At 43.1% G+C, this 12,338-nt stretch overlaps 1 protein-coding gene and 1 pseudogene across 1 annotated transcript; both read left to right on the forward strand.

Annotated features, from left to right (window-relative positions):
* The first annotated feature begins 2,562 nt into the window (after positions 1–2,562).
* On the forward strand, positions 2,563–5,395 carry LOC149031700 (histone-lysine N-methyltransferase SETMAR pseudogene; annotated as a pseudogene).
* A 1,876-nt stretch (positions 5,396–7,271) lies between these two features.
* On the forward strand, positions 7,272–11,394 carry LOC107073704 (uncharacterized). The gene is made up of 6 exons (XM_089175107.1): positions 7,272–7,635; positions 7,683–7,955; positions 8,116–9,520; positions 9,598–9,657; positions 9,745–10,306; positions 11,290–11,394. The coding sequence occupies exons 1-6, from the start codon at positions 7,272–7,274 to the stop codon at positions 11,392–11,394; spliced, it is 2,769 nt and encodes a 922-aa protein (XP_089031233.1).
* The last annotated feature ends 944 nt before the right edge of the window (positions 11,395–12,338 follow it).

Below are 12,338 nucleotides of genomic sequence, written 5' to 3' on the forward strand. Positions count from 1 at the left end.
GCGGTCGGCCCAGATCAGGATCAACCCGGACAAGTGTGTGCTGGCCAAGAAGGAGGTCATCTACCTCGGCTACGTCGTCTCAGCCGAGGGCTGCCGCCCTCCCGCCAGCAAGATCGAGGCCATTGGGGCATTCCCTCGACCTACGGACTCACGGCAGCTCCGCCGCTTCCTGGGGCTAATCAATTACTACAGGCGCTGCATCCCTGGAGCTGCGCGCCTCCTGGCCCCGCTCAACGACCTCCTTAAGGACCTGCCGCAGTTGAAGAAGCTAGTCCCCCTCACCTGGTCGAGCCTCGCGCAGAGCTCTTTCGACGCATGCAAGCAGGCGCTGGCAGAGGCCACGGCAACATCATTCCTGCGGCGCGACGCCCGCCTCCGTCTACTCACCGACGCATCCGACGTGGCTATCGGAGCCGCCCTGGAGCAATCCGACCCGGACGGGCGTTGGAAGCCCCTCGGATTCTTTTCCAGGAAGCTCTCGGACACCGAACGGCGATACAGCACCTACGATCGGGAACTGTTAGCAGCGTACGCAGCGGTCAAACACTTCGCCGGCATCCTCGAGGGGAACCCTTGCACGCTGCTCACCGACCACAAACCTCTCTCCCTCGCAGCTCACCAGCCTTCGGAGAAAGCCTCCCCTCGCCAAGCCAGGCAGCTCAACTACCTGCTGCAGTTCCCAATCACGCTGGCCTACATCAAGGGCCTGGATAACACCGCAGCAGACGCCCTCTCCAGGGTCGAGGCAATCAAGATGCCTTCCGCCGTAGACGCGGCCACCCTCGCCCGGGAGCAGACCAAGGACCCGGACCTCCCGCACCTCCTTGACAACGCCTCTCTCGCGCTGCAGCCGCTGGACTTCGACGGGACCTCTCTCCTCTGCGCGCGCAATGGCAGTTCCATCCGCCCGTACGTCCCGCGCACCCTGAGGAGACAAGTCTTCGAGGCTCTGCACGGCCTCTCGCACCCCAGCGTCCGCTCAACTACGCGGCTTGTTGCCCAGAGGTACGTTTGGCCCGGAATGAACAAGGACGTCAGCCGTTGGACCAGATCCTGCGTGCCGTGCCAGCGCTCCAAGGTGCACCGCCACAACCAGGCAGCCCTAGGCAATTTTGCAGCCCCAGATGCTCGCTTCGACCATCTCCACCTGGACCTCATCAGGCTGCCCCTGCACGCGGGCTTTCAATACTGCCTCACGGTAGTCGACCGGTTCTCCAGGTGGCCGATCGCAGTTCCCCTGCCCGACCAGCAGGCAGAGACCGTCGCCAGGGCCTTCTACGAGCACTGGGTCAGCTCTTTCGGCACGCCGCTGACCATCACGACCGACCAGGGGCCGCAGTTCGAGGCAAAGCTCTTCGCAGCCCTAGCCAACATCATCGGCGCGGAGAGAATCCACACCACGCCTTATCATCCTCAGGCGAACGGTATGGTGGAGAGGATGCATCGCTCCCTCAAGGCGGCCTTGATGTGCTGCTCTCCCACGCCTTGGCCGCAGGCCCTGCCTACAGTCCTTCTGGGTCTGAGGACAACCGTCAAGGAAGACCTGCAGGCGTCCCCTGCAGAGATGCTTTTCGGCGCCTCCCTCCGCGTTCCCGGAGATCTCCTCGCCGCAGAGAGCCGCACGGACACCGATGCTCCCTCTTTCGTTTCGGGACTCCGCAAGCTGATGAGGAAGCTGCAAGCCGTCCCCGGTTCAAGGCACGTTCCTCCGCACACGCCATTCTTCCACGAGGAGCTACGGTCCTGTCCCTTTGTCTTCAGGAAGGTAGAAACGGTCCGATCGACCTTAAACCAGCCCTATACAGGCCCCCACCGAGTCCTTCGTCGCCTCAGCGAGCAGGCGTACCTCGTCGAGGTTGACGGAGTGCCTAGGACCCTCTCGACCGCCTCACTGAAACCAACCTACCTGGAGTCCGCCGACCAGCCTCAAGACGGCACCCCTTCAGCACCATCCGCGGGAGCTCCGCGCCCTTCAAGCTCTCCAGCGCAACACCCCGCGCAAGGACCACCCCGGTCAATCTTGAAGTCGGCCAATCCTCCCACCCCCTACCGTCAAACTCAACAAAAAAGTAACGTTCCGCACGCCAGTGGCGTCCAGCACTGGTGGGGGAGTAGCTGTGGCGGTGCGCGCTCAGCAGCGCCGCGGTCGTCCGAGACGGGCACCGCGCCGGAGGCCCGAGCCCCCCGGGCCGAGTTTAGCCGAACGACGATCAGTTCGAATTCGAATGAGATAGCGACTAGAGAATATAAATCAACTTACTGTACAGAGACTCAATAAAGACTGAAATTACGACCTGGCATACCTAACGGCTTACTCTTGATCACCGACACTGACCTACGCTCTATTGGAGACCTCACTATCTCCAAATATATACCGGCCAGGATAAAATTAATGTAAATGATAGTGCGTCGTACAACGTTGTGATGGATGTTTCAAAATCAATAATAAACGATGGATATACTTTGTTTATGGAAAATTGGTACTCTTCACCCGACCTTTTTTTAAAATTAAACCAGAAAAGGACAAATGTTATCGGGACAGTTCGCAAAAATAGAAAAAATATGACAGGGGATATTCAAAAGCCTGTTTTGAAAAAAGTTGAATTTGTATGGAGGAGTTGCAATAATTTGATAGCTCTGAGATGGAAAGACAAGCGCGACGTGTATCTGATATCAACGAAACACGAAAGTGTAGAAATGGTTGAGCAGTGAGACAAAAAATTACAGAAAGTAATAAAGCCTAATTGTATCGTGGAATATAACAAAGGTATGGGTGCAATTGATCTTTAAGATCACATGTTGTCCTGTTTCCCAATCATGAGAAAAGCCATCAAAGGAGACCAAAAGCTTTTTCTTTTACATGTCACATACGGCCCTATTGAATACCTATATTGTGCATAAAATTATGCACGGTCGAAAAAAAGGAAAGTTATGTTCAATACCGAGTAAAAATAGCAGAAAAAATTTTACAAAATGTCCGATTACCGGATTACAAAACGCGTGGAAAATCTATATCAATTGAACCTTTTCTACTTCAAGCACAATATTGGGCTCATTTCCCAGAAACAATCGATTCGACAGCTCGAAAAAAACACCTAACAAGGATGTGCAAAGTTTGTTATAAGCATAAAATACGAAGCGAAACGAAGTGGGAGTGTGCGAAATGTGAAGTAACTTTACATCTGCCAGAGTGTTTTAGGAAGTATCATACCAAGGAGGATTTTTAAACTTGTTGGTATTTTCTTATTAGATATTGATTCAAGGTGAATAATTATTACAATTAAAGTTTTATTTTTAGCCGTGGTATTATTACATTCCTTGGAACAAACCCACAGTTGAAGATGCAAGGATATCTGTTGAACTGTTAAACTGTTTTATTGAATTCGTGAAATATAATTTTGTAACTGTTATCGATTACAAAATATAATATAGTATAATAATTATAATGTAATGAATCGATTGCAAATAAATAAAAAATACAAAAGGTATGAAAGTTTATTTCCACAACAGCAGTATCGTGCAAGAATGTCTATATCAGAGGCATTTACATTTCAGCTCGTATTGTGACCTTCCTCGCGCATCAGTCTGATCTGTTTACCACGCGTTGACGCCTAACACTTGGGCACGAGTTTTGTCGAGTAAGATGGCACGGCAAGGGGTTAAACATAAACAATAGTAGCCTAGACGTATCATGTGGATGAGTGCAACTGAATTTTTGGTCTTTAATACTAGTAATTTTCCATGCGTTACGGTTCCACTGAAGACCATCTGAGATGATTACATCTACCTTTATACCCACATTTTCTAATTGAATGATACAATCGATAATTAGTTTATGTAAAATCTCTTTCGTTACTGCAGTTTTACTCAAAAATGTATCCCAATACTTAAACCCATGAACAACGGAAAGGTTGATACATGAGAATTAGTGCATGGTCAGCTCTTTCATTCATTAAATACTAAGGAGTATAATCATCTATTTTGGCAAAACCGTTGAACTCCATTGTTTTAGTATTTCATTTTTTTGCTTCACTTATAAGAAATTTCATCAATTAATATGTACCTGCCTAAATAATAAATACAGAAAAATAAATATAAAAACTTTAAAGACAATTAAATCAGTTACTCAAAATGAAATGATGAAAAATGGATCATGTACGATAATCGTAAGCGTTCATCACAAAGGTTGGACAAAGATGAACCACCAAAACACTGTCACGAAACGAGATATCCACTAGAAGAAGCTGATGGTCAATGTTTGGTGGGGTATAGCTCGGGTGTAATCCGCCACAACTTTATTGAACCTGGTCAATCGATCACAGCGTATGTCTACTGTTATCAACTAGACGAAATGATGAAAAATCTTGCAATTAAACAGCCAAAATTACTTAATCGGATGACTCCAATTCTCCTGCACGACAACGCTCGACTACATGCCGCACGAATGACCGTTTCAAAGTCACAAGAATTGAAGTTACAAACTTTCCGTCACCCACCGTACTCGCCAAACATTGCCCCCACTGACTATCATTTCTTTCAAAAATTTAAACAACTTTTTATCTGGAAAAAAACTCAATTCTACACAGGCGGTCAAAATGACGTTTCTAGAGTTCATCGATTCCCGTGATTCAGGCTTCTACAGCAAAGGAATAAAAGAGCTATGTTATGGCCTTAATTTCTCAACTAAGAGTCCTCTAGCAAATTTGTAGATGCCATGAAGTGAAGAATAAGGGTTAGGTTAAGATGTAAAATAAAACACGTGATTGAGCCAATAAAAAAGATGCGAAGCTTTATTATCTCGTCAGGGAAAAGCCTTATGGCATAAAAACCCTGGATGATATTTGATTATACAATAAGAATGCACCACGTGGTGTTATCACGTGGGAAAATACCGTTGATGTGAAATATATATATATATATTGGAAAGATCTCACCTCTCACACTCCTCAAGTATAGCGATCACAACCTTAAGGGTTGTGATGTTGAATGAGCTCACTTTCAAGAGTCTTGAAGATTAGGATATTCTCATCGTTGTCCTTTGTGAATTCTTAAAGTCTTTGTCCAATATGGCCTCTATAATCCTTGAAGATGTGTAGTCGTAGGCGTCCAGTGAAGAAATAGGATGAATGTCCCTTTGTACTGGCCCAGCAGGGCGTATGCACTAGGGGATTGAGAAGTGGGGATGCGAGAGGTGGGAGTAGCTAGAGAAGCGCTTCGATAGTTACTGGTAGTTGATCGATGCTCGCAATGAGTATCGATCTAGAATCCGAATAGATGAAAGCGGACGCGCGCGAATTTCGAATACCGCTAATAACTGTACGATCCTTTCGGGTCGTACAGGTTACCTTTAAAATGGCAAAAGTGTATCGATAATATAGGTGCATACTGCTATTAAAAAGAAAAAAGTTTTTATTGGAAAAAAAATCGAATTCAATTATGAGCATTCAGTGCTCCATTTTATACTTCACAATCTAATACAACAAAGTGTATGAGGAATTGTGACCTGGCAAAAATCAAATAAAACAACATCTTTCTCCGAGAATGTGATGTTAGCTTATTTTGATAATCTTTCAAAAAATGTGTCGTCAGTGACTTTATGGTCGCAATATTCTATGCTAAAGACGACTACTATGTTAAATCACAATATTAATATTAAAAAATACACCAAAATACTTACATTTTTTAAAAACAAAACAGTTGGATACAAAGAGTAAAAAAGCAAAAACTTTGACTTTAGAAGAAATTAAACAATTTTTAAAAGAAGCTTCAGATGCCGTTCATTTAGCAAGAAAGGTAAATTCAAATCCGACATATTGTATAATGCTTATAATTTAATAATTAAATTAATATAATCTTTATTAAAGGTGTTTAGACATCGAGTTTTCCTTCCCAGATAACCGATTTTATAACCGTGTTTGTTTTTTGGTTACATACATACACACACACGTATCACTTACATACATATACACACGTATCGACTACATACATATACAAGCGTACTATGTATATATTGTTTAAACATCAAGTAACTTTTAATATTAACCACGAGATAGCGCTTCTGATAAAAGTAAAACTCGCTATTATTACGTTCCAAGTTAGTCAATATAAGCGGAATTATACTTCATGCTCGTTCTCAAGATTACATGTAGTATCGCCTCTGGGCGCTAAATGTCACAACTTTAGAGTATGAAAATTCACCTTCGTATGTCCCTTCTATGTGATACTTCATTAATGTTTTTGTGTGTTAGAAGTTACAACGAACAGCGTATAAAATTAAAAAATTAACGAGTGTTAATTGTCGCGAACCACAAGATGAGTAGAAAACCGCGAAAACGGAATCGCGAGGATCGCAAAGACAATGAAAGTCGAAGGAAAAAGAAGAGTTCAGAGAAGAAATCGAGGAAAAGAGAAGCGACGCCAGAATCTGACGACCAACATGGCGGATCGGACAAAAAGCGTCGAAGATCTCGCGCCCGTTCGAGATCGAGAGAAAAACGTTCTCGTAGCCGCTCACACGAGCGACACCGCGCAAAACGTAGGCGTGAGCGCTCCAGGTCGAGATCGAGAAGCCGCGGACGGGGTGAGCGTGCGAGTTGCGATCGCAGGTCTGTCTCGACAGTGAAGTCGAGGGTGCATACATAAACCCCGCCCCCGTGCAACGAGAAGGTGCCAGTCGTTTCGACCGTGCCTCCAGCGGTTGTTGCAGCGCCACTGGTGGAAAACGAAGACAGCAACGAGTTCAGAAACAATGAATTGTTGATCGAAGATATAATTCAAGGTAAAAAAAAAAAAAAAAAAAAAACACACAAAACAAAATCACTGGTGAGCCTGCACGAGAGGCAGGACAGGCCAGAAGAAGGTGTGGTGAGCTTGAACTCGAGTCAAGTCAGACCATAACATAAAAGTGTCAATTGTGACAGTCGGAAATGTACATTTTATATTAAATTTTTGTAGGCGACAAGGAAAACACGGTCCCTAAAACGGGTGACGACGCGAAAGAAGAGGGAGAGATCGTGGACGAAGAAATTTTACAAGTGTTCGGTGACAACCCAATCCAATCCAACAAGGTGGATGCAAAGATTCACCCGTCATTCAGGCCTCACTGGGATTATTGGCTGTCGTCGGGCCTTAAAAAAGAGGACACGGAAAAGTTGTTGGAGAAATATAATCAAGACGAATCCTTCAGTGCTCCAACGCTGAACCCCGAAGTTCGAGCAACGCTTTCAGAGAGTGCCGTTAAAAGAGATGGACATTTCGAAGAAAACCAGAAAATGATAGCTAGCGCGATGATCGCGTTGGGCTCAGCAATTTCCATGATTATCAACGAGCCGCAGGAACCACCGGACAGAGCGGTGATGATTGAAAGGATGTTTGAGGCTGGAAAACTGATGGCTGGACTTTTCTATAAACAAACCACGGCGAGGAAAGTGTTCATCGAACCGGGACTTACCAAACAAGTCAAGGACGTCCTGAATAACACCAAGACAGACAAGTTTCTGTATGGGCCGGAACTCGGAGCAAAATTCAAAGAGGCAAGGACGATCACCGGAGTGGGAAACACTATGAAGACTCAGCCACAGCCAGCTCTCAAGAAGGCACCGTTCACGACAAAAAACTGGGTCAATGCCCAGGCACGTCGGCCGTTCACCTGGGCCAAAAAGAGTTTCAATACATACGGACAGGCGAGACAGCAGTTTTCCAGGTCCGGAAAGGCACTCTTCGCCCACAGGCAGTTTCAGAACCAGACTCAACGGAAGAATCAGAGGACGGGGACGAAACCGAAGTAGAGGTACATCAGACAGGAGGTCGACTGCGCTGGTTCAAAAATCAATGGCTCAAGTTAACCAAGGACAAATTTGTCTTTGAGTGTGTAGAAGGATACAAGATCAAGTTTGCAAGGCAGGTCGTGCAAACTTGCCCTCCAGTAGAGCCATTGTTTTCTGAACAAGACTCATGTAAGGTTAAAGAAGCGATCTTAAAGTTAATCAACGAACAAGCAATTAAACAATGTGACCCTATTAAGGGGCATTTTCTGTCTTCCTATTTTACGGTTCCAAAACCCGATGGTTCACACCGATTCATACTCAACTTGAAAAAACTTAATTTTTTTTATAGATACAACGCACTTTAAATTGGAAGATATGAGAACTGTCAGTAAGATCATTTGCCCGGGTGACTTTATGTGTAATTTGGATTTACAAGATGCATATTTATGCATCCCCGGTCACGAAAACAGTCGAAAATTTTTACGCTTTACATTCGAAGGAAAAATTTACGAGTTTGTTGTCCTCCCTTTCGGCTTATCGACAAGTCCCTTAGTATTTACTAAAGTAATGAAACCGGTTGTGAATTATCTTAGGTCAAAAGGTCTAGAGTCGGTTGTTTATTTAGATGATTTCTTGTGCATAGGAAAAGATAAAGCTAGTTGTCGAGAGAATACGATTCAAACGATCGCGTTACTTAAAAGTCTTGGTTTCCTTATAAACTACGAGAAAAGTAATTTGAGCCCGAATCAGACTTGTAAATTTTTAGGTGTAGAAGTCGACACAGAAAAGTTTTGCATAAGACCGACAAGCGATAAACGAGTCAAGGTTTTTGAGCTATGTAACGAGTTCTTGTTTAAAGAAACGTGTACTATTCGTGAATTCCCGCAGTTTATTGGAATTTTAATCAGCTTATGCCCCGCGGCTGAGTATGGTTTTGCAAACACGAAACTTTTAGAGAGAGAAAAATGTTTTGCGCTCATTTTCAATAATGGTAATTATGAAGCAAAGATGATCGTGTCAGAATGGGCCCGCAAAGATATTTGTTGGTGGCAGGCGAACATTTTCAAAACAGAGAGTAGAATTAAAACCTTCAAGTTCAAAGCCGAAATTTTTACAGACTCGTCGACTTCAGGCTGGGGGGCTGTAAGGGGTAGTAAAATAATACACGGGACTTGGAACAGAAGAGAAAAAAAGCTTCATATCAATCATTTAGAATTACTCGCGGTGTACAAAGCGCTTGAAGTTTTAGGCGAGGGTCTACATGACTGCGAGGTATTATTGAGAATCGACAACACGACGGCCTTGTCTTATGTAAACCGAATGGGAGGCATAAAGTATAGTAATTTCAATTGTTTAGCAAAGAAAATTTGGCAGTGGGCCGAAAACAGTAGGATTTTGTTGTACGCATCGTATATCAAATCGAAAGATAATAAAGTAGCAGACGCCTTATCAAGGATCAGTAATGTAGACACCGAATGGGAATTGTCGAACCGCGCATTCAAAGAAATTGTTGAAAAGTTTGGTCAACCTTTAGTTAATCTTTTCGCGTCTAGGTTAAACGCAAAATGCAACCGTTTTTTCTCGTGGCATCAGGATTCTCAGGCAGAAAATATAGATGCGTTTACGGTAGATTGGGCCAGTTGCGGTTTTTTCTATGCTTTTTCACCTTTTTCATTAATTTTAAAAGTGTTACACAAAGTTAAAAGAGATAAAGCGGAAGGAATAATAGTAGTCCCAGATTGGACAGCCCAACCGTGATACCCTGTGTTATTAGAGCTAGTGACAAGCGAATTGATTATTTTTAAACCTAATAAAGATTTGTTATTATCAGCTTTCAGGACAACGCACCCTTTGAAGCAACACCTTTCATTAGTGGCCGCGAGAGTTTCAGGCAAAGCCTGTTGAGAAAAGGAGCACCGATAGAAGCATTAGACATTATGACCGCATCCTTATGAGACGCGTCGATTAAACACTATAGTTCAGGAATAAAGCAATGGTGGGAGTTTTGTGCCAAGAAACAATTAGATCCTTTCGATACTCAAGTAGATCAGGTTTTAAAGTTTTTAACAGAAAAGTTTCGCAGTGGTGCTTCTTATGGTACACTCAATACGATTAGATCAGCGATCTCGCTCATATCGAACAAGAGTTTAGGCGACAACTCGTTAGTAAAACGGTTTTTTGAAGAAGTGCATAAGCTTCGACAATCACGAACAAAGTTCAATGTTACATGGGATGTCAATATTGTACTGGACTACCTGGAGCCATTATTTCCGTTAGAATCTTTAACGTTAACACAAGCTAGTTACAAAACCTTGATGTTACTCGCTCTTGCTACGGCGCACCGAGCGCAAACCTTTGAAAAAATCAAAATAGAAAACATTCGAAAAACGCATTTTTCGATAGAAATTTTGATTACAGATTTGATTAAAACCTCGGCCCTAGGTAGAAATCAACCAGTCCTTATATTACCATTCTTTGAAGACAAACTTAGTTTATGTGTAGCTTCCAATATTTTAAATTATATTCAGAAGACGAGTGAAGTGAGAAACGGCGAGAAGAATTTTTTTTTGAGTTTAAAGAAACCCCATAAAAAGATAGGATCACAAACCGTAAGCAGGTGGTTGAAAACCACACTAAAAGAGAGCGGGATAGATACTGAGATTTTTATGGGGCACTCTACCCGGCACGCGTCAACTTCGGCAGCTTTGTCACGAGGTGTAGATGTAAGTGTTATTCGTAAAACAGCGGGATGGTCGAGAAACTCGTTCGTTTTTGTAAAATATTATCATCGCGAGATAAGCGAAAATACGGAATTTGCAAGGTCAATTATAAGATAAAAATCAAAACAATATGTGATTGTTCGCCCAAATATTAGATTGATAGAATATAAGTTTGTTAATTTTTTAAATTTATCCTAGTCCTTGTCCTCCTAAAATAAAATTGCGACTCTAAACAACTACATGTAATCTTGAGAACGAGCATGAAGTATAATTGACGATTAAACGAACTTACCTGTAAGTGAAGTTCGATCGTAATTATACGAAGTGCTCGTTCGAAAAGATTACATCCCTCTCATAATGCTTACTCAGCATCATCCCCTCCCTTATAAAAAAAAAAAAAGAGCAATTTCATTTACACACAGTCTCTAAATTAATAAAGTATCACATAGAAGGGACATACAAAGGTGAAATTTTCATACGCTAAAGTTGTGACATCTAGCGCCCAGAGGCGATACTACATGTAATCTTTTCGAACGAGCACTTCGTATAATTACGATTGAACTTCACTTACGGGTAAGTTCGATTTAATCGTCAATAAACATTGTATCCAGTGATCCCATTCGTAAGAAAATTAATATTATTAGATAAATAATATAATTAATATAATTTGAAGCCTTGTACAATCCAAAATTCAACCTGTACGATAATTAACGATTTTACGATAATTCGATATTAATTCGATTTGTAAATATAGTTTTTGATGTGTCTCAATATTGTTTTTTGTTTTGTTGTGTTTCGATTAGGAGCGCTCGCTTGCTCAGCCTCCAGCGCCTCCCTATTACCCCCACTGCTGTCACTTAGATTACTTAGTCATATACAGCTACAGTCACAAATCACATATACCATAAACTACACAGTCAGCGATCCCATTCGTAAGATAATTATCGTACGCGTACGATAATTTGAGGCCTAATACGATCCAAAAATCGTGGCGTACGATCCATTTGGAATTTGGAAAACTTGATGACCTTTTTTTTTGAATCAACAAATTTTGGAAAGGTGCACCCCACCCCAACCCTCACTCCCACCACCACTCCCACCACAACCCACCACGATCTCCCGGCGAACGATCGTTTTCATGATAGGGTTTGGGAACTTGATGAGTAAAAAAAACTTGAAACTTGGACAATTTTTCTAATTTTTCAAAATTTTGTCCGAGATTTGTCGGATTTCAAATTTTCCCGGGCGTACGATAATTTTGCGCCCCTGTGTCGATCAAACGAACTAAAGTCTCTGGGATCACTGTACACAGCAGTGCTGTCAGATCGTGGGTAAATCTTACCCTCTCCCTGTGCCACTGGGATTGCACACAATGAAAGTTTTCCATGTTCGTGTGTTTGGGATGTCGAAAGAAGTCGAGTGTAACCGATGTTGGCGGGCACGCCGGAGTGGCACACTATGAAAGCGACTCGTGTCGTCCGAACACATGGACACGAGTCGCTTTCATAATGTGCCACTTCGTGGCCAACCGCCAACTTCGGTTACACTCGGCTTTCCTCGACATCCCAAACAAACGGACATGGAAAACTTTCATTGTGTGCAATCCCAGTGGCACAGGGAGAGGGTAAGATTTACCGCATGATCTGACAGCACTGCTACGCAGTCCTATTTGAAAAATTTGAAGATCAGATCTTCGTGACGTCGTAAGTTGACAGTTAACGGTTTAACAATTTTTTTTTTTTTAATCATCAAATTTTGAGTTGAACAGATGAAAAATACTGGAAAAAAAGAAGACAAGAAGAAAATGAAGAAAAAAAGCAAGAAAACAAGAAAAAACAGAAGAAAACAGAAG

The sequence above is a fragment of the Polistes dominula genome, unplaced genomic scaffold, assembly GCF_049000335.1.
Source record: "Polistes dominula isolate Pdom_NZ unplaced genomic scaffold, Pdom_raw_medaka contig_327, whole genome shotgun sequence".
Lineage (NCBI taxonomy): Eukaryota > Metazoa > Arthropoda > Insecta > Hymenoptera > Vespidae > Polistes > Polistes dominula.